A 27,277-nucleotide genomic window follows, 5' to 3' on the forward strand; every position below is an offset into this window, starting at 1 on the left:
TGCAAAGGAGTGTGTTTGTATACCTAGAGCCAAAATTGCACCATACAGTCCTCACTTTTGGACCAAATGCATTCTATCATTTACTTTCCTATTCTCTTTCTTTAAAACAAATGCTGGTCTGAGTGTAAGACTTAGGGACCCAGCCTTCACTCTGAAAAATAATCCGGTAAGTAAGAGTTTCTCAAGCTTTAATGTGCAAAGGCAGATGCCACTTCAGGAGGTGAGAAGTGGGGCCTGAACATCTGCAGTTGTAATGAGCTTCCAGGTAGTGGCCCTGTTGCTGGTGTGAGAACCATACTTTGAGAAAGCAGACTCTAGGCTCCTTCTCCAAACTTCCCTAGGGATAAGACTCACCTGGATTGCTTCTTCAAGACTCAGATTTTGCAGTTTCATTACAAGATCACCAAATCAGCATCTCTGGGGAAAGGCCTAGGAAGCCTGATATTTTTTAAATGTTCCAGATTGCTCTTACCATCAGAGAAGTTTAGAAGTGCTGTTCTAGGATGTATACCTAGAAATAGACCTGCTAGGTTATGGAGTATTTAATGTCTACCTTACAAGATGATGCCAAGCGTTCATCCATGGTAGCTCTACCAGCTCACGCCCTCAGTAGTGGAGTGTGTGTATAATACCTGCCATTGACCTACATCCTGCCCACAGTTAGTAGGACCAGACTTCTCAATTTCTACTAATCTGATTGGTATAAAATGGAGCCTTGCTACAACCTTACTGGCGTTTCTCAGGTTAATACGAGGCTTGAGCACGTTTTGTGTTTATGGTCTGTTTTTTCCTCTTCTGTGAAACTCATGTTCTTAGTTTTCACCCATTTCTCTTTTGAATGGTCACCCTTTTCCTATGATCCATGGGCATTCTGTGAATATCCGGGATGTCTCTCCTTTGTTAAATGGTTGCCACGGTCTTCTTCCTGGTGGCATGCCTCGTTTACTTTTCTGTGAAATGCCTGTTTATATCTTTTGTCCTAAGTCTATTTGGTTGGTTTTGTTTTTTTTTCCAAGAATAAGCTTATGTCTTATCTTTTTTAATAGTACAGCTTAATAAACATATGTTCTTGATTTTAATGTAATATAAATAATCGAGGTTTTCAATGACACTTGGTGCTTTTTCTGTCCTTCATTTTTTTTTTCCAATGTGGATGCACAGGTTTCCCAGTACTAATTGTCTTTACTTCAGCAGTCGGAATAAGACTTTCCAGCTCTGCCATATATTAGCATTCTAGACAGCTCCATGCCTATTCTTTCAGCAATATCAGTGTTTGGTCACTGTAGCTTGTAAATAACTCTTGATATCTGATTGGACAAGTTTCTCTATTCCATTTTGGTCAGAGGTATTGTGGCTATTTGGGGGCCTTGGCTTCGTATTTTAGAATCAAATCATCAAGTTTCTCAAAACTCTAATTAGATTCTAATTGAACTTGCACTGATTCCAGTGATTATTTTAGGAGGAACTGATAGCTTTACAATACTGAGTCTTCCTATTCATGAACATGATATAGCTCTCCAGTTATGTTGAAAAGCATCAATGCTTTTCAATACATTTTTGGATTTTATTATTGTTCTTTTGTGAGATTTGTTCCTGAGTCACCTATATATCTTGGTCCTGTTGCAAATCTTTTTTTTTTTAAATTGGTATTCCAGTTTGTTATTGATGTATTTCTATACAAATGATTTTATTTTTTTTAAAGATTTTATGTATTTATTTGAGAGAGAGAGCAAGAGAGAGAGAAAGAGAGGTTGAGAGAACAAGTGGGGGAAGGGGCAGAGGAAGAAGCAGCCTCCCTGCAAAGCAGGGCCCAACTTGGGCCTTGATCCCAGGACTCTGCGATCATGACCTGAGCCGAAGGCAGACGCTAAACGACTGAGCCACCCAGGCGCCCATATACAAAGGATTTTAAAAATAATTTATGTTTATCCACCTTGCTAAACACTTGCTGCTTCTTAGAATTTGTAGATCCTGTGTATGCTGACATGTATGTTGTGTATAATTAGAGTTTTGTTTTTTTCCTTTTCAAATTTTATACCATTTATTTCCTACCATACTATCTAGAACCTCCAGGAAATACTCAGTAGACGCAGTGATAACTTGCATCCTTGTGTTGCTCCTTAATGTGTTTCCATTCAGAACAGTGTTTGCTGATTAGGTGTGTGAAATTTCATTCTGTTCTAATTGGCCGAAAGTTTTCCCTATTATGAATGGACATTTTAACAAATACACTTTCTGCATTTATTAAAACTATCATATAGTTTTTCTTCTTTAATTTGTTACTGTGATGAATTACATTTATAGACATTTTATGTTAAACCATCCTAATTAATCTAACTTGGTTATGCAGTATTGTCGGATATATATATATATATATATATATATATATATATGAATGGATTTGAATATTTTGTTCATTATTCGCCGATGCATGAATGAAATATGCTGCTCACACACGTTATCCTTGTTTGGTTTTGTATTAAGATATCAATTGCTTCGTGTATTCTAAGGCTATCTATCTTATTGGGTGCATAAGAATTTATAATTGTTATATCTTCTTGATGAATGTTTTATCTTTTTGATGAATTGAAACTTTTATCATTATGTCATGATTCTCTGCCGTCCCTTAATGCAGCTATTCTTTCTTTTCATTAATATTTCCCAGGTACCTTTTTTGTATTCTTTTACTTTCAAATTCCCATGTACATATATGTTAGATTTATTCCTTATAACAACATATAGCAGGGATATCGATTTTACATTGAGTGTAATTCTCTGGATCTTTTAAATGACAAGGCTCCATTTACATTTATTGTGATTGGTAATATATTTGGACATGTTTCTCCCAACAAGTAGAATTACTTATATTAGTATTTGACTTGTTTTTTTTTTTCCTTTGAGTGTATCAGGTTTTTAAGAATTATTATTCTTTACAGTTGCAAAATACCACTCTACTTCTATTTTTGTACTGGTTACTGTAGGAAATTTGCTATGTGTACTTTAAAAAGTCTATACTTAATATTTTAAACCCCCTCTTCCCAATGATGTAAGGATCTTATACTATTCTGACTCTGAGCATTGCCTTCCGTATTTATATTACTTTTATTGTCAGTAGTTAAATTCCATTCTGTTTTCTAAAACCTCTCAAATTAGACATTATTACTATTTTATGTATATAGATTTAGATATCTTTTTGCTCATCTCATGTCTCTTAGCATCTCGCACCTTCCTTGAAACATCATTTTTATTTATTTCTGAAGTTTATCCCTTAATGTAGGTTATTGGTAGTAAACCCACTTGGTTTTGATTCTTTGAAATCCTCTTTATTTCGCCTTTACCTATTGAAAGACCATTTTGCTAGTATCCAATTATAAGTTGACATGTTTTCTCTCAGCACTTTTTTGATATATTGTTCCCATTTTCTGCCTTCCATGGATACTGTTGAGAAACCTTCTGTCAATCTAATTGTTATGATTTTATAAGTGATATGTATTTTCTTTCCAGATATTTTTAAGATTTTCTCTTTGATTTTGGTATCTGTAGTTTAACTACACTATCTAATTGTGTACTTAATTTCACTTATCCTCTTTTTGTACATGTTATATGTTCTTTATATTTTAATTGATGTCTTTTGCCGGTTCTGGAAATTTCTCAAACATTCTATCTATGGATAGTGTGCCCTCCCCTCTATTCTCTCTGTTCTCCTCCTGGAGAACCTCCATTAGAAACAAGTTCGACCCTCGAATTCTGTTCTGTGTCTCTCTTTCTTATTCTCTACCACTTTCCTGTTTCCAGTTCTCTGCACTACATTGTAGATAATTTCCTCTGATCTATCTTCTGGTTCATCCATTTTCTCTTAAGCTGTGTCCAAACTTCTTGTTTTATCTGTCCTTTGAGTTTTTGCTGTATTTTAATTTGTTATTTCTAAATGTTACATTTAGTTGCTTTTAAAATCCAACTGGTCATTCTTCGTGATGGCAAGCTCATTTTGGTGATTACATTTGAAATTTGAAAGTGTGACTCAAAATTTGTATTCTTCATCTGGCAATCTTGGGGATCTAAGTCTGTTGTTTCCTGTATCTGCTGATAGTCATTGGTGAATATCTATATTTGGGGGGGTGGTGATCTCTGCTAATGGCTGGTCTTAATCTCTGAAAACAGGAGACCAAATTTAAGGATGATTTTGTTCAGAGAAAATTTGTGTTTGTGTCTCTTGGGATCCAAGAGGCAGTATTGACTATGGATGCTTTAGCTACTTCCAAGCATCTGAGATTAACCTAGCGCTTAGATGTTTAGCTTCTCTATGCTGCCCTGGGCCCAAGGATTATTCTTTAGATTGCAGAGCTGAGGTCTGCAATCCTATCATTTACTTTATTTTAGACAAGAAACATGATGTAAGGTGCCACTGGAGATACATCATAGTCTGTGCAAAAAATATATATATATATGTGTGTGTGTGTGTGTATATATATATATATATATAGACACATATATAATATTTATAAGTATATAATATAAATATAACAAAATACAATATATATTAAAATATACATAAATATATAAGATATATTTATATCTTATGCTGGATCTAGTTGTGTTGAAGTAGGAGAGTCCTTCATAGTAAATGATATTCCATTTTGTTTGAAACTTAATGATTATTTTAGAAATATATTATCCATCAATTTATTAATTTATCTAATTCTCTATTTGATGAATTTGGATCTTTTAGTTTTACACATACATATAATATAATATAATATAATATAATATAATATAATATAATATAATATAATATAATATAATATAATATAATATAATATAATATAATATAATATAATATAATATAATATAATATAATATAATATAATATAATATAATATAATATAATATAATATAATATAATATAATATAATATAATATAATATAATATAATATAATATAATATAATATAATATAATATAATATAATATAATATAATATAATATAATATAATATAATATAATATAATATAATATAATATAATATAATATAATATAATATAATATAATATAATATAATATAATATAATATAATATAATATAATATAATAAACAGTAATTGGGAGAGATTCTTAACATAAACACTTGTCAAACACTATAGCCAAAGAAAAAATAGTTATGTACATAGTAAATTTCCATTTCAAAGGTTATGTCAAATAAATGATACAGTTCATAAAATGGCCCTAAATTAGACTTTGCTTGTTTACATTTTATTGGAACCAGCACCAATAATTCAAGATCTCTCCTCAGGAGTAGGTTTTAGATTTATAGTCTTGAAATAGAATCTCACTGGGGGAAAGGACCATCTGAATGTTGTTTTCTTTTGGAGAGCAATTTGACATTAGCAAACACACTTGAAGACATGCAGACTGTACAAGCCAGCAGTCCCACATTTTATGTTCACTCAAGGGAAACTGGCTAAGGGATATACAAGCAGCGATGCTCCTTGTACACGGCTTGTAATAGAGAAAAAGTAGACTCAACCTCTCTGTCCCCCAGTGAAGGAATGTATAAGTGAATATGGTTTATTTGTTTAATGGAATTCTATGCACCAGTTGAAATGACACCTAGATTTATATTTTTCAACTTGACTAACATTGAATTAATTCTCAAGTTGCGAAGAATGGTAGCATTTATGTAAAATCATAAGCATCCCAGATATATGTAATAAAAGTATAAAAATATGTCTGGTAATGAAACATAATAACCTTGGGGTTGCTTGCAGGAAAGTGGAAAGAATTGATATCAGTAATGTTTTATTTCTTTAATAAAATCTGGTCTGAAGCAAAACACAAAATGTTAACATTTGATATTAGTAGGTACACAGGTGATTGCTTTATTTGGTACTTTTCAATGTGTTTCAAAGATTTTATTACCTAAAATTTCAAAGAGCTTAAAAAAATTTCAAAGACCTTAAATTAACACCAACAAAAAGAACATTTTATGTTTACCAGAATAACATCTTTCAACCATTGTGCAACTTCTAGCCTTATTTTATGCATTTAACCAATTCAGGCAGAATAAAATATGACAGATGGCATTGCCATCGAGTACCTTGTCAATGCCTACATTTCTTTACCTCAGAAGTTGTCAGCAGTAAGATGTTTACTGCTTCTCTTTTCCACTAACCTTTCATCAAACTTTACTTAAAAACATTAAACTAAAAGAATTTGTTTAAGAAATATTATCCTGGGGGTGCCTGGGTGGCGCAGTTGGTTAAGCACCCGACTCTGGCTCATGTCATGATCTCAGGGTCATGAGATTGGGCCCTGCACTGGGCTCCATGCTCAGTGTGGAGTCTGCTCAAGATTCTCTCCCTTTGTCCCTCCCACTCATGCTCTTTCTCTCTCTCAAATAAATAAATAAATCTTTAAAAAATTATATTATTCTGAAAGACTTGGTGAAATTATCCTAAAAGCACACACATTGGGTGATTAACCAAAAACCTGAGATAGATATGTATATTTTTTTTTTACTTTATTTTTTTTTTAATGTACGAACCAAACCAAAAACTAAACAAAACATTTGTCCCCTCTACTCTTTCAGTTCACCTGGCACCGCTAGAGAATCCCGCCCCCTCCAGGCGATGAGTGGTTGCTCTATTTAGAGGCTGTACAGCCTTAGCCTCCTTCCTGAGAGGGTCTGTGTTCTCACCTTTGTACATATCCTAGTCATTTTGTTATGTAAAATTCCTTTACACTTTCCATAAAATGTGAATGGCAACTCCAGCTTTGTTCTGTGATGGAATTTAAAGCAATCAGTGTAAGTGGATAGTCCATTTTCCAGCAACAAGGGGTAGTAGGTTACATACCTTTATCAATTAGGCCAAATTCAAACCCACACTTGGAAAACACGAGGGACATTGTGAAGAGTATGTCCATCCTAAACCAAGGAAGAAAGCAGAATGTTTGATTTTGTGTAAGGCTTGACATTGCTACACTTCCATTCATCTATTCAATAGTCTGTTTATTCATCTCTTAAATTAGTACTATTTTTGAAATTTATTTTTTTAGAGAGAAACGGTCCTTTTATATAGGACTGTGTGAAATATTTAAGAAAACTAGACTGCTTTCAAGTACATTTCTTGATTTTAATTATGATACAATCCAGAAGCAATTCATACAATACTTGTGAAAAGTATTTTGGTGGACGAGACTATTCAATTAATGTAATTCTTATAGCAACTTTTAATTTATTCAATTTACATCTCAGATATATAGATGCCTGTAGGGTAGCATAAATTAACTTTTCTAAATTAAATTTTCAGCCTCACTGACAAGGGGCACTTTTTAAACTCTGGAAAGCATTGGCTAATCCGAAAATTGCAGCTGTGTCACTTGAAAACAGTGCCACGTGCCTGGAATCCTTACTGCTTAGGAATAGTGAATGATTGGGTAAGCCAACATAATATTAACTAATCAGGTATTTGCTCTGATTTAACTGATGAGTAAAGAAAGCTGTTGCGATATTATTTTGTCCCCTTTTGTGTGACTGATGAAGCAGAAATAGAGTAGCTGAAGGTGCCAGAGGGGGCCCACCTGGTTGTTATTCCTTTTACTGTAATAGACCTCTGGATAGTTCATGAAGAGGGAGGAAAGAGAAACCTGTTAGCAGGAGCATTGGCTGTGATCTGTGTTTTTGACGATCAATGGCAGGATCCTAAAATTACACCCAAATATCTCTCACGGGTTCTGAAATTGAGTTTCTGAAAAAGCACTGTAGTAGTAATAGAAGTAAAGAGCAGAGTTCCAGAGAAATGAGCTGTGAATTGAACCTGCAATGGAAATTGATCCGACCAGTCAGTTTCTGCCCTTATTCATAGGAAAACAGGACTGAGTGTAGAAGAAGCCGGGATCACTGATTAAATAGGATGCTAAAGTGCCGGAGGCTAAAACCGGGCCTGCTGGTCCCTCAGGTCAGGCCTGCGACTGTCAGACTTCTCTGCGGGAAACCTGGCTGGAACTGGCAGAAAGAGAACAGAATGAAAAATGCTGCCACCAGCCCAGGAAGCGGTAAGAACTCCCGACTAAGCTTCAGGCGCGACAGCCATTGCACTCCTCGGGGAGGCCGTTCTAGTCTCTTATCATGAGTCAGTGGGCCCACACTGGGCCGACCGGCCTCATGATTCATGCCAGTGGGGCCTGTCATGAGACCCATTCCAGTGAGGGCCGAGGGGATGAGTGTGAAGAAAACAGCCTTGGAAGCAACTCACATCCTCAGTAGCATCTCTAGGATTCTGAGAAGGAGGCAAATATCCGACAACGAGTGGTCCTGTGAATATAATTAATTACCCTGTTATCTAACCCTAAGAGATTTATTTTGTGTGCATATAATGGTAGTAATATATTCCAAGTGTTTTTGGCAGTGCTTGTATTCTGCTCCTAGAAATGCAGTATGAGTTGTAATTAGCCCACTGAAATTACACATTTCTGGTTATGAAGTTGCCATTTATTGCCTAGAGTGTGATATATTTCTACAACAATGCCCTTCAAAGTCTGCAGTGATCATCAGTATAACTCACTAGAGCACATGTCCCTATGGAATGCCTCATTCACACTTAGCGGCACGCTAATAGAAATGGTTCCACCAGAAACAGTGAAGATAAAGAGACTATAAAACACTAACTTAAGATGTAACCATTATAAACCATTTCTGAATCAGAGCTCAATTTGCAGAATAGCAGAAGAAAAGAAAAAAAAAAGCAATGAAATCAGGCCATTTGCTTGGGATGAGTTGAAAGGATTTTCAGATTCCCTGAGTCATTGGACTTAGCCTATCAACACTACCCTCAAAAGAGGATGTTATCACAGGTACGTGGCAGTGCATGGAATTCATTTATGTTTCAGACGTCATTTTCCCATCATGCTTAACTAACTCTTCCCTCCTGGCCCTGGCAAGAGAAATGACAGCTCTCCATCTCAGGCGGACTGTGTTGTCTGTGTCGCAGTATTGATTCAGCTTGTGTCTTAAGCTTTTGGGCAATGGAAGAAGTCATAGAATAACTGGGATAGAATGACACTCAAAGTGGCATTCATCCCTGCCCCCTGTTGATATGATTTGACCCTGCCGTTTTGGTATGGACATAGTAGGAGACACAACAGCACTATACCCCAGACAAAGGCCCGTGAAGAACATAAATGGAGGTACTCTGTTTATAACAGCTTCTGTAACATATTTCGTTTTGGTTAGCCAGAATCTCATTGAAGATGCAAGCCAGTGAGCACAAGCCTCTTTTCGTCTAAGATTTAGACCTCATACAGCCTCTGTCTCTCTAGTCTGCTAACTACCACTCTGACAGTAGGGACTCTGGAAACTTGGTCATAGATAATGGTTGTTTGTGCAATACTTAACTCTTTTACTTGGCAAATTTATGTAAAGTTTGAAACAATTTTACCATGATGGAATTTTTTTAGGTATTAACAGAGAGGAAGCTAGCATGCATTTCAAGAAAACTTGAGCAGTAAACAGAATTCTTGGGTTTTTAATCCTGGAACTTCATTCATGTGTGTATTTTCTTGACTAAGAAGTGCTGAATTGATGCAGGCTTATTTATGCAGCAGAAAGTAGTTTTCTATGGAAATTAAGGTAGAACAGCATTGTTTAAACTAATATCCGAAACATTTAGTCATTTTATTCGTAAATAAAATTGATGAAAACCTTGGGAAAATGCTTTGGAACACTTCCAACGGATACCGGTGATTAATAAGGAAAGTAGCAAAGAGATGCATGTTAATCTGTTTATGTATAAGAGATCTGGAGCTTATTAAAAGTTTCTGTAAACATTCAACTAATGAAGCATTATATAAAATTAGACATTTCCTTTACATTGTAAGAAGTCACTAGACTTGAAAAAAACCTTCAAGTTATTTCTAAATAACTTATGATATTTCCCCTAACACTAGTAATTTAAATATTAAAAAAAAATGATTTAGTAGTATGGAACATTCCATGGGGAACGCCACTAAAGATTCCCTGGGGGAGTTTTTATCTTACTCGTCTTTGGTTCCTAGAGTTATTACAGGAAGGGGTAGCGTGAATGGTCATTATTAACCTCATTTTATGGTTCGAGCAGAGATCTGGCAGATAAATTCCATCTTGCATATATAAAATCAAAGCATTATTTCAGTTGAAATGTTTTTATTTGTTGGAGGTCACAGGAAAGGGAGTAGTTCTAGGTTCTCCGTAGATCCTAAATGATGGAGCAAATAAGGAGTGGGAAACACAAACAGAAATCAAGACATGAACTTCAGTAACAGTCCGGACAAATTTCCAGTAGCAGGTAGAGTTATCTGCTAACGCTGAACTGGGAACATGGCATAGATCCCTCTTCTGTAGTATTAGAGAAGAAGAAAGAGTCTTCACAGCACTTGTGTTCCACAATTAAATACATGCGATCTGTATTATATTTTACATTCTTTGGTCATGTTTTAGATGGAGTTTGGGGTATATAGAACATTACAATTCCTTCTTATCTGATTTTCTTTACTTTGGTAGAGACGCTGCAGTAAGGTTAAAGCAGCATGTCTCATTGTCAGACAGGTATGAATTCACAGCCACCATCAAACCTTGAACCAACTTCTTGAACCAACGTTGGCTGCAATTTTTTTCATCTATGTATTGAGAAGAATGGTACTTGGTTCACAGGATTGTTTTGAGGAATAGAGACTACATATAAAGCAAGTTACACATAATAAGTGCACATACAGCAAATGGTAGCTATTATTTCTCAAATGTTCATGCTGATTTCCCTTACCAATTGTAGATCTCCTTACATTCATTTCTGATGACCACAATTAAGGAAAACAAAAAATCAGAATATATGGAGAAAGTATATTTATGGATATTCCAAAACAGAACATTTAAGATTAGATTCTCCCCAAACCCCTGAAAGGTAAACTTCTTAGAAAACTGTATAGCACATAGTAAGTGCTCAGTAAATATTATGTATTTAGTATTATTATATTTTCATCATTATTTCATAAAGACATTTAAGCTGTCTGTGTATACATTCTTTCTTTTAAACTATTTAAAATGCTTATATTCCCTGCGTGTCATTTCGATTTCTAAGCTTGAAACTCTGTATCTGGAGCTTGGGCTCAAGAATAATACTAAGACATTGTCAGGGATAGGAAAGAGCAGTAATTGCATGAAATTCTATACAAATCAAAAGTCACAGAAGGCCTGCAGTCCTGCTCAGAAGTTTATGTTCTGTAATCGTTATATTATTTCATGCTGAATTCTCAAGCTTTTTCTCTTATGTTTGCCAATTACATAATCATAAATTAATTTAAAAAGATAAAATATATTTATCAATGAGCATTAAGTTTGGTTTCATGTACCAGAGCCTCAGGGGAAAATAGCCTTAAATAAAAGCACTGTATTTCTCTCTATGAAAATTTTGGAAGTAGACAGTCGGGGATAGTACGGTAACTCAGGGATTATCAGGAACTCTGGCTCCTTTTTTTTTTAATAATAATTTTTTATTATGTTAGTCACCATACAGTATATCCTTAGTTTTTGATGTAGTGTTGAGTTCATTATTTGCATATAACACCCAGTGCACCATGCAATATGTGCCCTCCTTAATACCCATCACAGGCCTATTCCAGTCCCTCACCCCCCTCCCCTCTGAAGCCCTCAGTTTGTTTCCCAGAGTCCATAGTCTCTCGTGGTTCATTCTCCCTTCTGTTTACCCCCCTTCATTCTTCCCTTCCTTCTCCTACCAATCTTCCTGCTATTTCTTAGGTTCCATAAATGAGTGAAACCATATGATAATTGTCTTTCTCTGCTTGACTTATTTCACTTAGCATAATCTCCTCCAGTCCCGTCCATGTTGCTGCAAATGTTGTGTAATCGTTCTTTCTGATGGCTGAGTAATATTCCATTGTATATATGGACCACATCTTCTTAATCCAGTCATCTGTTGCAGGGCATCTCGGCTCCTTCCACAATTTAGCGATTGTGGACAATGCTGCTATGAACATTGGGGTGCATATGGCCCTTCTCTTCACTATGTCTGTATCTTTGGGATAAATACCCAGTAGTGCAATTGCTGGATCATAGGGTAGCTCTATTTTTAACTTTTTAAAGGACCTCCACACTGTTTTCCAAAGTGGCTGTACCAACTTGCATTCCCACCAACAGTATAAGAGGCATCCCCTTTCTCCACATCCTCTCCAACATTTGTTGTTTCTTGCCTTATCAATTTTTGCCCTTCTAACTGGTGTAAGGTGGTTTCTCAATGTGGCTCCTTCTTCATCATTGCTTTGAATGTTCATGTTTAAGTGCTCCATGGTCCATCATGGCGACATGAGCAAAAAACCCTCATATCCTAAATCCACCTAATGGATAGGAAGAAGGAAAAAAAATGGTGAGCCCTTCTTTTTAAGGATACCTCCCAGAATCTGTTCTTGATCTCATCTTGTATCCATTCACCAGAACTTAGGCATATGGCCGTATCTCACTGCAGAAGACACCAAAAATTCTAGTCTTGATTCTGGGTGGTGTTATGCCCAGCTAAGATTTAGGGATTTCATTATCTTGGAAGAAGAGAAGACCAGATCCTGGGGACAAGGAGGACTATCTGTGATACCTGAACTTCACCAGAACTCTTATAATTCATTTCTCTTATGTTTTCTTGTTCCTCCTTTCCTTTTCGATATTAGATCCCATGCGTGGCCCAAGAAAACTGGAAGTGGTAGAAGTCAAATCTCGACAAATCACTATCCGCTGGGAGCCATTTGGGTATAACGTAACTCGCTGCCATAGTTATAATCTCACAGTCCACTACTGTTACCAAGTCGGAGGACAGGAGCAAGTGCGAGAAGAAGTAAGCTGGGACACAGATAATTCACACCCTCAACATACAATCACTAACCTTTCACCGTATACCAATGTCAGCGTGAAACTCATCCTCATGAATCCTGAGGGACGGAAGGAAAGTCAAGAACTCATAGTACAGACAGATGAAGATTGTAAGTACTTTTAAATGATGTGTTTGTGTGAAATACATATGCATCAGAAAAGCAGCTTTTATTTCTTTTAAATTGAGGTCTCTATAATGAAAATGAAGGAACTAGTTACTCTGTTGAGTAATATAAATGTGCTTCTGGGAACTTAAGCATGGATTTTAAAAGGTAAAGGAATAAAGATGTAGAAGTTTAATTCCTTATGAGTCATAGAGTTACCTTTCTTTATATAATTATTCTGTATTGCTCTGAATAGTTCTTCCATTCAAGTTTTATTCTCATGTTGGACTTAAGAGTTGCTACTTGGGTATTATTTATATGAAATGCTTATTTAAATATATTGAAATGGTATTCTGAAACATACTTCATAGTTCAGATAAAAATTCAGCACAAAATAGAGGCTGCCCTTACTTTTCAGCACAGTGCTGAGAAATTACCTCATTAGGTTGGTGGTCATGTAATAGATCATACTTTCCCATAGGAACAGTATTGTAATTGGATATTACCTCCATAAACAAGGACTTAACAAATAGACAATGTGTGTCACCAGCAACTCATCAAAAAAAGCTAATACGCAATTGCAATAAACCTCTGAAATAATTTAAAATAGTAAAATTATACATTGAATCCCATAGCATAGATATAAATGAGCTTTTTATGTTGATTATACAGGGGACGCCCACATACAATAACACGTACATATGGAACATAAAATGCAGTGGCAGTGTATTGTATATTTGACCTACAATTTATTTGCCAGGCATCAGAATAAGTGGCAAAGAACTTGAGAAGCCCCTCAAATGAATACACTTACTAAATTCTGGGGAAAAGGAGATGTTACACTTTTTTTTTTCTTATGCAGCTGATTATGCCATGATCCTTGATTATTGATTATAACATGCATTAAATGTTTACAACAACACTTCATTGTACCGTTTAAAGAGCTGACGAAGTATTTTTGAGTGTTTATCACCTATACAACACCATGCATATTGCTTTGGAAGGAAAACATGGGAACAGCCAGGGTAAAGGAGGAGCTCACCCCACAAATTTTTCTTCTGTTTTCTGTAGCCCTACAAGTCCTCCCTGTGCTGGTTGTTCTCAAATGGTTGTCTTTTTGCAGTTATTTTTATAAGGAATATTAGTTTGCTGCAGGTCACCCAATCTGGCTGAGACTAGAAGCCCTGTCTCTATTTCTTTTTTTTTTTATTTATTTATTCCACAGAGATAGAGACAGCCGGCGAGAGAGGGAACACAAGCAGGGGGAGTGGGAGAGGAAGAAGCAGGCTCATAGCAGAGGAGCCTGATGTGGGGCTCGATCCCATAACGCTGGGATCATGCCCTGAGCTGTGCCACGCAGGCGCCCCCTGTCTCTATTTCTTCTGGTTCCTCCTCATCTCTCCGAAAAGTGAAAAGAAACTGCCAACATTGTCAGTGGGTCACCTCTAACTCTCCCCCCACCCCACCCCGCATATCTCTGCCTGTTTTGGTTCTTTTTTTTATTGGTAATATTTTTTATTATATTATGCTAGTCACCATACAGTACATCCCTAGTTTTTGATGTAAAGTTCCATTATTCATTAGTTGCGTATAACACCCAGTGCACCATGCAATACGTGCCCTCTTTAATACCCATCACCAGCCTATCCCAGTCCCTCACTACCCTCCCCTCTGAAGCCCTCAGTTTGTTTCCCAGAGTCCATAGTCTCTCATGCTTCATTCCCCCTTCCGATTACCCCCCCCTTTCTTTGTGCCTTTCTATTTTGGTTCTAACTCCTGCTGTTTCTGCTCCCAAAATATTAGAGTGTGCTTTTCTCTCAATTTCCACTATCTATATCCAAATCTTCATTATTTCATACTGAAATTTCTAACCTTCATTGGTGGCTCCAGCTTTGCCCCATTCTAATGTTGCCTACTCACCCACAGAACTAATCTTTAAAATACAGTTGCATCTCTGTGGTGTCGCTTGTTATTTCTCCTCCTTCATTTCTTATTTTATTTATTCAAGTTATAGAAACATTTTTCTAGGTATGTCTCCTCTGGCAAGGGAAATAAAAGCAAAATTAAACTTTTAGACTACATAAAAATAAAAAGCTTCTGCACAATAAAGGAAACAATTTTAAAAAAAGGCAACCTACTGAATGGGAGAAGATATTTGCAAATGATATATCTGATAAGGGTTTAATATTCAAAATACATAAAGAAATTGTGCAACTCAGTACCAAGAAGACAAATAATCCAATTAAAAAATGGGCAAAAGACCTGAATAGACATTTTTCCCAAGAAGACCTACAGATGGCCAACAGACACATGAAAAGATGCTCAACATCACTCATCATCGGGGGAAATGCAAATTAAAACTACAATGAGATATCCCCTCACACCTGTCAGAATGGCTAAAATCAAAAACACACGTGTTGCATGGTGCACTGGGTGTTATACGCAACTAATGAAGCATCGAGCTTTACATCAGAAACCAGGGATGTACTGTATGGTGACTAACATAATATAATAAAAAACATTAAAAAAAAACAAAACACAAGAAATACCAACTGTTGGCAAGGATGTAGAGAAAAAGGAACCCTCATGCACTGTTGGTGGGAGCGTAAATTGGTGCAGCCACTGTGGAAAACAAGATGGAGGTTCCTCAAGACATTAAAAATAGAATTACCATAAGATTTACCCCCAAAAAATGAAGCCACTAATTCAAAAAGATATATGCACCCCTATTTTTATTGCAGCATTATTTACAATAATCAAGATATGGAAGCAACCCAAGTGTCCACATATAGATGGACATAATTCCATAATACATGGAATATTACTCAGCTGTAAAATAGAATGAAATCTTGCCACAAGGCATGGATGGGCATAGAGGGTGTAATGCGAAGTGAAATAAGTTAGAGAAAAACAAACACCATATGATATCATTCATATGTGGAATTTAAGAAACAAAACAAATGAACAAAGGAAGAAAAAGAGACAAACCATAAAACAGACTCTTAAATACAGAGAACTGTGGTTGCCAGAGGGGAGCTGGGTGGGGCAATGCGTGAAATAGATAAGAGGGATTAAAAGTACACTTACGCTGATGAGCACTGAGAAATGTATATAGAATTATTGAATCATTGTATTGTTCACCTAAAACTATTAAACACTGTAATTTAGTTATACATGAATTTAAACAGCATTTAACAATTCAGTAAAATACATCTGCATCGTGTCACTCTGTCCACAGAGCTTTCAATGACTTAATTTAAATCTTGACTTTCAAAATTTTCTGTATTCCTGGCTCATTCTCTAGGACTAGTGACTTTTCCTCCTTTGCAGCTCATTCTGCAAAGATGTCACCCTGACATCAGGTTATTATGAAAATGCTATTAATATTAATATATTAATATTTGTGTATAATTTTATGTTAATATTTGTGTAGAATTTTTTGAGTAGTGTATGTTTTCAGTTCTCTTAGGTATGTATCTAGGACTGGAATTCACATGGTAAATTTATCAATGTATATTTATTTGAAGAGCTGCTAGATGGTTTTCAAAGGAGCTGTAGGATTTTTATATTTCCTCCAACAGCATATGAGGGTTTCAATTTCTCCACATTCTCAGTGATACTTACTATCTGCCTTCTGACTATGGCCATTTTAGTGGTGTGAAGTGCTATCTCCTAGTGGTTTTGATTTGCATTTTCCTGCTAGGTGGTGATGCTTAGCATCCTTTCATGTGCTTATTGGACATTTGTTTATCTTTTTTGGAGAACTTTATACAGACCCTTTGCCCATTTAATTGGATTATTTGTTTTCTTATTGGGTTTTAGTAGTTCCTTATGTATTTAAGATATAAGTCTCTTGTGAGATATATGATTTGCAAAACTTTTCTCCTATTCGGTGTGTCATCTTTTCACTTTCTTGATAGTGCCCTTTGAAGCACAGAGCTTTTCATTTTGATGATGTACAGTTTATCTGTATTTTTTGTTGTTGTTGCTTTGACTTTTGGTGTCATGTCCAAGAACCTATTGTCTGATCCAAAGTCATGAAGATTCCCACCTATGTTTTATTCTAAGAGTTTTGTAGTTTTAGCTCTTACATTTAGCTCTTAAATCAATTTTGATATAAGCTTTATATATGGTGTGAGGTAAGAATCCAACTTCATTTTTTCACATGTGGATATCCATTTGTACCAGCCCCATTTGTTGAAAAGATTATCATCTCCCCATTAAATTTTCCTGGCACCCTTAATGAAAATCAGTTGACTGCAAATGTACATTGTATCCTCAATTCTGCTCCACTAATCTGTATGTTTATCTTTATGTCACTACCACACTGTCTTGATGCTATAGCTTTGTAGTAAGTTTTGAGAAGTGTGAGTCCTCTCTAACCACTTTTTGATTACTGACACTGTCACCAAAAAATTTGATCCTGTACCTTCAAATATATGTATAAATACTACAGATATACTAGTTTTAAAAGGAATAGACACACTAATACACTAATTTGTGTATGATATAGTGTATATGCAAAAACTGAATTTAAGTGAACACGAGATAAACAGTATTTTAAAAATAACATTAAATGTTATTTTATAGAAATTGGCAGGTAAATTTCCACCTTCCCTTATGTCAATTAGATTTATTTGAAAACTAGTCAAAAGGTGTTACATATTTCAGGTTTTTAAAAAATGGCATAAAAATCCCCAAAGTCTTTTGTATTATTAATAAATAAGATAATTTTTAAAATATTTATTATTACATATCATTTTATCTACATCACATCTTTTTAGAACATCTATTTGTGTGTATTTTTAACAGATATATTAAATATCAGTACAATAGTTCATATCTATTTTTCTTTCACATAATTTTGTCACTTAATATTGTAAGTATAAAATATATAAAAACATAAAATTTTAAATATAAAATTCATCCATGATTATATATATAGCTGTCATTTTGTGTTATATTGTGTGACTATAACAATTTATTAAACCATTCAGTTTGTCCCCAAATTATTATTTTTATTAAAAAATGCTATGTTGATGTCTTACTACATGTCTCCTGTACATACATACAAGAATATTACTAGGAGGGGCGCCTGGGTGGCACAGCAGTTAAAGCGTCTGCCTTCGGCTCAGGGCGTGATCCTGGCGTTATGGGATCAAGCCCCACATCAGGCTCCTCCGTTATGAGCCTGCTTCTTCCTCTCCCACTCCCCCTGCTTGTGTTCCCTGTCTCACTGGCTGTCTCTATCTCTGTCAAATAAATAAAATCTTTAAAAAAAAAAAAAAAAGAATATTACTAGGAAATATCTCTGGAGGTAGGATTATTGGATCATATGATACATGCCTCTTTAACTTTACTAAATACTATCAAATTATTTTCCTAAGTGGCTGTACTGATTTCTGCTCCCACAAGCAATGTGTGGGAATTCTTATTGCTCTATATCTTTATTTCTGAAGAATGTGGAAGTTCATTTAAAAAGTGATTACTGAGCTTCGTCTAATTGATTCAAACTTTAAAGAAAAAAGTGATGAGATTATTTTCTTTAAAAGGACAGTGTAGCCAAAATGGTCTTAAATTTCAGATTTTTAAAAGAATACTGAGTGTATCTATGGACTATTAAATCTTACATTTCAAATGAGAGTGAAAAGCCGAATGTGTAAAAAAATCTAATTTGGGGGCAGAGCTCTCAAACATTTATTGATTTTTCCCCCCTTCTAGTGCCAGGTGCTGTTCCTACTGAATCCATCCAAGGAAGTACTTTTGAAGAGAAGATATTTCTTCAATGGCGAGAACCAATTCAAACATATGGTGTCATCACTTTATATGAGGTAGTATATACATTCATTAGTAATTTAATTTTTCATTATAATTTCTGTGATACCTAAACTGCCTAGTATTTAAAAATGCATTATGGCATTATGTCTTTTAAGAAGTTTAATGCCTTTGATAGTTACAATGGTTACTGCATAGAAGCAAAAAAAAAAAAAAAAACCAAAAAACCCTGTTTTTCAATTATGTATCATTTCAGGATGTATATATATAATGATTTAGATGTTTCTGGAATATATATTATATGTAAGGACACAACATAGTATTAAAAAATCACCCATATTAAAAACAGTAAGTATTTTGAAGTGTACATTGATTAGGAGGCAACCACATGATCCTATTCTTGCTAGCTATAAAATATTTTACTACTGAATTATAGAAGAACGCTGATTATCCAATTAGCCAAGTCAATAGACATTGTCTCAGGGGTAACAATAGAATAATGTCTTTTGGTTTCTTAGTATTAGCAAAACATTCTTTAGGCTTCCTTGACATAATTTTGTCTACTGAGGCATATCAAATGGTTGAATGATAGCAGAGAAGAATTTGATGAATTGTTCAAGGAAAAAAATAACAGCAGTACCGGGGGTGACAGTCATCATCACATCTGTATGAGCATCATTCGCTGTGCCTATTGTCATAGAAACAAGCAGGTGCATTTTTTTAAGCAAGCATTTATTTGAATGCAAATTTAACGAAATTACATGTTGTTAGGTTTCTAAAAATCATGGCAATTCCTCCTGTGGAACCTCTGCTTGAATACCTTTCAGAACTGCTGACAAAAGCCTGAGCAGATTAGCTGTCAGACAGTAATCACTGGTAAACCCCCTCTCTGACCCAACGAGCCTCACATTTATGTTTCCTTTTACCTTTTGAAATTGGTATTGAAATGCAAAAAATAATGTTTTTAATTGAAAGCTAAACAAAGTAAGAGAAAAGATAAAAGAAAAAGTTGATTTTCATGTTAAGTTATTGATGCTGTTCATTGGGCTGCTTCATTGTGAAAGAATTCGGTGTTATGAAAATCTGTGGCTCAGCTTTTAAAGAGCTAAGTGTTATAATCAAACAAGTTCAGATTTTTTCTCAGTGATCAGAATTTGTAGTTAATATTGTTGGGCCCAAGACCATTTTCTGGGCTCAGTTTTAAAGATGCCTACCTAAAAATATTTTACTAGAAAAGAACCAATGTTAAGTTCCAAGAAATAAGTCCATCTGTCCTAAAAGCCACATGTTGATATCTAGACAGACAGAAAATAATAGCCAGTTTCATTCTTCTTGATGCCATTGAATATGCGCCTTTGTGTAATAAGTAACTTTAGCATGAAAACAATAGGGATAATAATTCAAAAGAAGAATCCATTAATCTCTCTGAATTCAGTGGCCAGGGTCTCCCTGTTGAACCCTGATCTAAATGTTGTTATAATGGGGATACCTGAATATGTGGTAAATCAGGGTTTTAAAAATCAGATCTAGGTAAGTGGAATAAGTTGGTTTATTTTTCTAGGTACCAAAGGGAAAATGTCAAATGTGTGCATCAGGCTTCAGTGATTAAATACAAGTTTTCTGGCCACCAAATCTTTCTCTCTCTTTCCCCCGTATTTTCCAGAAGTAGGAGAGGGGATTTCTGTTCTCTAAATAGGTCTCAGGAGGGAGCTCTTCTTCAGCTATGATGTACGGTATGCCATGTCCAGCCTGTGCCAGAGTCAGTGATAGGCACAGCTTCCTCCTAGAGCCAAGGACCGATGTTGAAACAGACTCGGTCCCCTCCGGAGGACCACAGTCTCTGGGTACTGACGTCATGCTAAGGAAATAGAATAGTTGCCCCCTCAAAAAAAGCAGGAATCTTACAGACAGTATGTTCTAGCATAGAAACACATTTGACTATAGGTACAAACTGGAAGGCGAGGTAAATTGTCATAGTTTTTGCAGGAGAGAAGAGGAAACAGGTTGAATGCTGTAAATGCTGTCAATGGATATGCTGTGGCTTCGGGTTATTTTCAGGTTCTCTTTACGTCTTAGGAAATACACCACACCATCAGTGACTGGACAATGCTGACGTCCTCATTCTCTGCCGGGAGTCATGGCAGTTGGCAGCATTAAAGCATTCTCCTGGTGTCAGTCTTTGCCTCTGCTTTTCATTCCCCTAACCACCATCTTCAGCCTTCTTGAACTAGCCTTTCCTTTCTCCCCACCTTTGTTCAGGCTCTGGGCCTTCCTGTCCCTTACCTCTCCGTCAGCCCTTTATTTTCATCAGAGTCATCGGCCTAAAACCTAGACTGATAGATACAGCCTTCCTCAACAGCAATCAAAATTTTTATTTTATTGAATTAGAAATGTAATAGTGCTCTCTGAAAGAATGTTTTAAGTACAGAAGTAGTCAAAATAATATCCTTGCCTCCCAATTTCATTTTTCAGAGGTAACAACTGGATGTATGCCCTTCCAAAATTTTACAAGGTAGAAATTATAGTACAAGTTCATTTATGAATAGAGATCAATAAAATTTAATAAATATTAGCAAACCCAGCATTTTTACAAGAATAATGTGCCATATATGACACCTGCCTCACATCATACAAGAAAAAAAATAACAAATGGATTCACGTTCTAAACACAAAAGTTAAACTACCAGAACACTATATGAAAAATAAGGAAGATATGGGGCGCTTGGGTGGCACAGCGGTTAAGCATCTGCCTTCGGCTCAGGGCGTGATCCCGGCGTTATGGGATCGAGCCCCACGTCAGGCTCCTCTGCTATGAGCCTGCTTCTTCCTCTCCCACTCCCCCTGCTTGTGTTCCCTCTCTCGCTGGCTGTCTCTCTGCCAAATAAATAAATAAAATCTTTAAAAAAAAAAAAGAAAGAAAAATAAGGAAGATATTTCTTTAATGTATCTTACTAAAAGATTGACAGATTTACTTATTTAAGAGTTTAAACTTCTGAACAACAAAAGATAGCACTAGGAAAGCCTAAATACAGACAGAAGACTTGAGGAAATTATTTTCAAAATTAATAACAGTGGATGGGCTTTTGGCCACTGTAAACAGACTTGATACAGATTGCTAAGAAATGGACAAAACATTCCATTAGAAATCTAACTGGACAAAGAATAAGAGGAGGCAACTCACAGAAAAAAAAAAATCCAAGTAGCATTTGCACATGAAAAGATACCTATCCTACCTTACTAATGATTCAAAAATGAAATAAAGCAAGTGCTACGAAAAGTTAAGTTTGTATCATATCAAGTGTTAAACAGCGATGTGGGGAAATGCACGTGTGCATAGGCTATTGATGGGAACATACATTTTGCATCTCTTACATAGGCAATTTGGGGGAACCTATCAAAATTTAAGCATTGTGTATCAAGTCTGTTTCTAGAAGTTTATCAAATACAGAGGGATATACATGGTCCAAGTATTTTCATTGTACCTCACTGACTTTATATGGCTCTTGATCGCCTAGTAAGTAAACTCCAGGCTCCTGGTCATGAGAGTAACCCATCAACAAGCTTTGGGAACAAAAAGAGAAAAAAAAAAGGAAAAAATATATATATATAAACAGAGAAAGAGGCAAACCAAAAAAGAGACTCTTAACTATAGAGAACAAACTGATGGTTACCAGAAGGGAGGAAGGTAGGGGGATGGGTTAAATAGCTGATGGGAATTAAAGAGTGCACTGTCATCATGAACACTGGGTGACGTATGGAAGTGTTGAATCACTCAATTGTACACCTGAAACTCATATTACACTGTTATGTTCACTAACTGGAATTTAAATAAAAACTATATATATAGAGAGAGAAATATATACATATATATATATGTGTGTGTATATATAGAGAGAGAATATGAGTGTGTGTGTGTGTGTGTGTGTGTGTGTAAAGGGACTGGGAGAAGACAGAGGTATAAAAGATACTGTGCCTTCTCTACTAGAAGTAACAGTCCTAAAAGCAAGTGCTTCATTCATTGGAGGCATGCAGTGAATGTGTTTCAAATGGGTGAATGGATGGATGGATGGATGGATGGATGGATGGATGGATGGATGGATGGATGGATGGGTGGATGGATGGATGGATGGATGGATGGATGGATGGGTGGATGGATGGATGGATGAATAAACTTTGGGGAGCAAATACGCCATCACAGCTTGGATCTAGTGAACTACCCTTTTCTCTAGATGTGTCAGAATGAAGACTTAAGTAAGCAACTAAGCACATAGTGGCGACGATGCCCAAGTCCCTCCCAGAGCAGCTGGTGGGAGACACTGTCTTGTCTCTCGACAAAGAGTAACCTTGTGAGGGAAATCGGCTAGAGGGTTAACAACAGATACGCTGCCTAACTCTGAGAGTGGCATGCACCGTAGTGATTAATACATACAGCAAACATTTTCTTGCCAAAGCGTAGATGATTCAATCTAAATATTCTTTCAGAGAGGTCTCCCTAATTATAATGACATAGTATAAATATAAGAAGAAAGAATGTCAATTATCACTTCGTATAATAACAGTGTTAGTGTTCATGCACATAAATTATAAGTAAGTTTACCTATTTAAAAGCAAGAAAAGTGCTCAGTTTTGCAATTTAAAACTTTTGAATATGCCACATTTAAAAATTAAGTCGTTACAACCAGTAGAAGTTAGTAATCACCACTAAAATGCGTGTTCGTGAATAGTTGATGAACTACTTACGGTGAAATTCTTTAAAAATCATTTGAAAGGGCACATTTCAAGACACCTATGGTATATTTATTTTCACACATTCCAGACGCGTCCAATGTGCTTTGAACACCTGTTATGTGGCAAACATCGAGAGCCTTCTAGAGTGGCACTCCCTGACATGGCAGCTCCTAGTCATGCACGGTGATTTACATTTAAATTTTTGTTAATGAAAATTAAATTAAATTAAATTAAATTAAATGCTCGGGTCCTCAGTCTCACTAGCCCCATTTCAAGTGCTCTGTCGCCACGCGTGGCTGGTGGCTACCATAGTGGAGAGCTCAGAGTAGAACATTTCCATCACGACAGGAAGTTCTATTCACAGCGTTGCTCTGAAGAAAAGAAGTGAATATGACCCTTCATGAGCACCACGGTCATACCATCAAGAGCTCCTGACACGTGTCTAGGATTTATTGTGAGAGCAGATATCTTTGCCCACATTGATGAAAACATTTAAAAGTGCCCTTGTTTCCAATAGACAATAATCCTATTCAGTGCAGAATCATACTGGCCCCTGGATGAGAGATGAGGCCTTACCTTGGACGGTCCTTATCTGTTTGAGCTAGTTGTACATCTTGTGATGTTGTTTTAAGCCAACTGTAATGTAGTTTTCCAAAGTGACATTTTGAAAGCAAACAACTTCAAGGTATTAGCTTAAACCTGAACTCATCCTTTATGTTCTAATCTACTGGCTTTCAGTTCCTCTGTCTCTAAAAGTAATAACTCATAGCAGTTTTGGCTCAATTCCTGCGCCCCTTCACCGGATCCAGGATTTGAAGAGTCTAAGTGAGTAGAGGAGCTTATCGTAAAGCATCTGACAGTGAATACATCACAGGGGTTTATTGGATAAAGATGTGATCCCAGTACATCTGCTCCAGATATTTTATCGCATTCTTATTCTCTTGCAGATCACCTACAAAGCAGTCAGTTCCTTTGACCCCGAAATTGACTTATCCAATCAAAGTGGAAGAGTTTCAAAACTGGGGAATGAAACCCATTTTCTGTTCTTTGGGCTGTATCCAGGGACCACGTACTCCTTCACCATTCGAGCTAGCACAGCTAAGGGGTTTGGACCCCCAGCAACGAATCAGTTCACCACCAAAATATCAGGTATTATACCTTTGTGAGTTATGTCTTTTATCAGAGGTAGTGTTTTTGTCTTTTTTTATCCCCATTGTCAAGGATACAAAGCTCACCCCGACTGACACATTGTATTCAGATTAACGCTTTGGCATGTATGAAAATCAGACTCATGGAATTGAATGAGATACTGCAAATACTTAATAATTCAGGATCCCCTGCGGTAGGAAGTAGCCATGTTGTGTCAGTTTGCATTGGAGGACCTGAGCATGAGTGAGGGTTCTGGTCTGTGTGCTCCTACCCCCTTCACAGTACAAGTTACCAGAGCAGCAAAAGATCTCTGCAATGAGCCATGAACAACTGAGTGCTCAGCAGAAAGACAGCATTATATGGAGTCTGCTTCCAGAAGGATCAGCCTTCCTTGGGACCTTCCCCATTAGTGGTTGCATGTCCTCTGCGATGACAGAAGGGTGGTACCAGGCACTTACAGCCTCCAGCTTTTTGCTGGTAGAGACTCAATTATGCTATCCAACCAAAGACATAATTTGAGAAGTATTTCTGGGCATGTGCGACTGTGCAGAAAATGTCTTTGTGCTTCAGACTAGAGGAAATGGAGTTGCCATCTGCTGTGGGGTTATATAACAGCAATAAACAAAATTCCATGGACATTTCCTCTTTCCATTTTTTTTTTCCCTTTGGGGAAGTATTTGAGTTTTGGCCTTGCCTGTTTTGGTTGGGGGAAGATAAGCAGGAGGCAGGTGAGGGAAATAACTCTTTTAATCAATCAGCGTTAGCTAAATCATATTTAGCCTTATTTTCATATCTATTGTCCCTCATTTCTAGTTTTTGGAAACTTTTTGCGTAGAATCAGAGGCAGGGAAGTGCTTACAACAAGAGTACTATAGGGGTGCGTGGGTGGCTCAGTGGGTTAAGCATCTGCCTTCAGCTCAGGTCATGATTCGAGGGTCCTGGGATCGAGCCCCATGTTGGGCTCCCTGCTCAGTGGGAAGTCTGCTACACCCTCTCCCTCTGCCCCTCCCCCTGCTTGTGTGCTCTATCTCTCAAATAAATAAATAAAATCTAAAAAAATAAAAAAAAAGTACTATAAGCACTCAATTAGCTTTTGAGGGAGGGAGGTTTGGAATTTTGTTTTTAAGCAATTATAACTTAAGGGGAAATTTTTCATCATGTAAGATTTTATTTATGAGCACAAACTCAACTTAAAGTTCAGTATGCACTTGGTATTTCATAGGAAGCATTAGGTAATAACAATATGGAGAGTTGGAAGAAGAGAAAGACGTCCTTGGGAGGTTAGGAAAATAGTATAGGTTGTACATCTCTAGAGACCACTAGACTTGGAATCAGAAAATCTGGCATCTAGTTGTAATTTTCCATGCACACCCTCTCTGATCTTGATCAAGTGCATTAATACCTGGATGTAATTAAGATGATCTAATCTGGTGCTTGAACTTAGGATGGAGACTGAAGCGGAAATGTGTGCCAATATGTGTATCTCCAAGCCTCCTTTGTTTTGGTAATTTTCCCCTATGGAAACCATATTTCAAGGAGTATTACCTTAAAGAGAATGTTCTTTTAGAAAAAATAATTCATTTTTACCATTTCTGTTATCTAAAAATTCTGGTTGATGTGAGTCTGACCACTGTTAGCTCACCAAGTTCATACAGTTCTATCCAAAACAAAGGCAGTTGACATTTTAGTTAGCCTGCACAGACTCATCAAGAATAACTATTTGATTTTTATAGTTCAAAGAAAATTACAGTTTATGGGCCCCAATTTTCTACTTTCATGGACCTCAGATAAAGAACTATTCTCTATACAAAATGTAATTCTGTGTTATGAATCGGAGTTAATTTTTAATAGAATTGGAGTTAATTTTTAATGCTGAGAAAATCCAATAAATGGAAATGAGATATAACCCATGTCTTTTACATAAAAGCTTTTTATATGTAAGAGATTTAAAAAACTATACTTGTAAAAAAAAATGATCACTAGCGTTCTCATCAGGCACCTGCACCTGTGGGTCTTAAAAAGACCGTGTGCCCACCCACATCGCAGCTTCATGAAGTCATCTCTGTAGTCCATGGTGATGACAAAATAACAAATATCATTATCTTCTCATGATAAGACTGAACAATCCAGAAAACAAAGAATGCCAGGAAATGGACTTGGAAATAGGATTCGCTAGAGGTGGAGGAAAAGAACTAACATTTGTAGAATTATATTTGCCTGACTGTCTTGATTATCTCTTTGAGTTCCCATAATAACTCTAGAGGGTAATTTCTCCTATTTTGAAAGAAGAGTAAACTGAAGGTCCAGAGATAATTCATGGGCCTAAGCTCTTTTGCTGATTAAAACAAAGCAACAGAAAGTCAAACCCAAGCCTTCCTTACTCCAGTTCCCATATCTTTTCCACCTTCCTGCTCTCCCAGGAGCCCACTTAGTGGTCACTAATCTCAACAAGCCTCTCTGGCTTCTACAGTTTTCTTCAGGTCCCTGGATGGATCTGTGGCACACACAGAGTCTTGCATCTTGACTTTGCTGGGAGAGCTAGAATGTTCAGTTTCATGATCCTAGTGATGATTTCTTCAATATGCATTTAAAGTTATTTTTCAACAAAAGCATACCTAC

At 36.2% G+C, this 27,277-nt stretch overlaps 1 protein-coding gene across 1 annotated transcript in view; it reads left to right on the top strand.

Annotated features, from left to right (window-relative positions):
• The window catches only part of PTPRM (protein tyrosine phosphatase receptor type M), a 749,396-nt gene that overhangs the window by 445,313 nt on the left and 276,806 nt on the right, over window positions 1-27,277 (top strand). Inside the window, exons 9-11 of the mRNA XM_040632384.1 lie at window positions 12,704-13,012; window positions 18,728-18,837; window positions 24,457-24,658. Coding sequence (XP_040488318.1) covers window positions 12,704-13,012; window positions 18,728-18,837; window positions 24,457-24,658 — 621 coding nt within the window. The remainder of the gene's footprint in view (window positions 1-12,703; window positions 13,013-18,727; window positions 18,838-24,456; window positions 24,659-27,277) is intronic.

This window comes from Ursus maritimus, unplaced genomic scaffold (assembly GCF_017311325.1).
Source record: "Ursus maritimus isolate PB19 unplaced genomic scaffold, ASM1731132v1 scaffold_18, whole genome shotgun sequence".
NCBI classification, from domain to species: domain Eukaryota; kingdom Metazoa; phylum Chordata; class Mammalia; order Carnivora; family Ursidae; genus Ursus; species Ursus maritimus.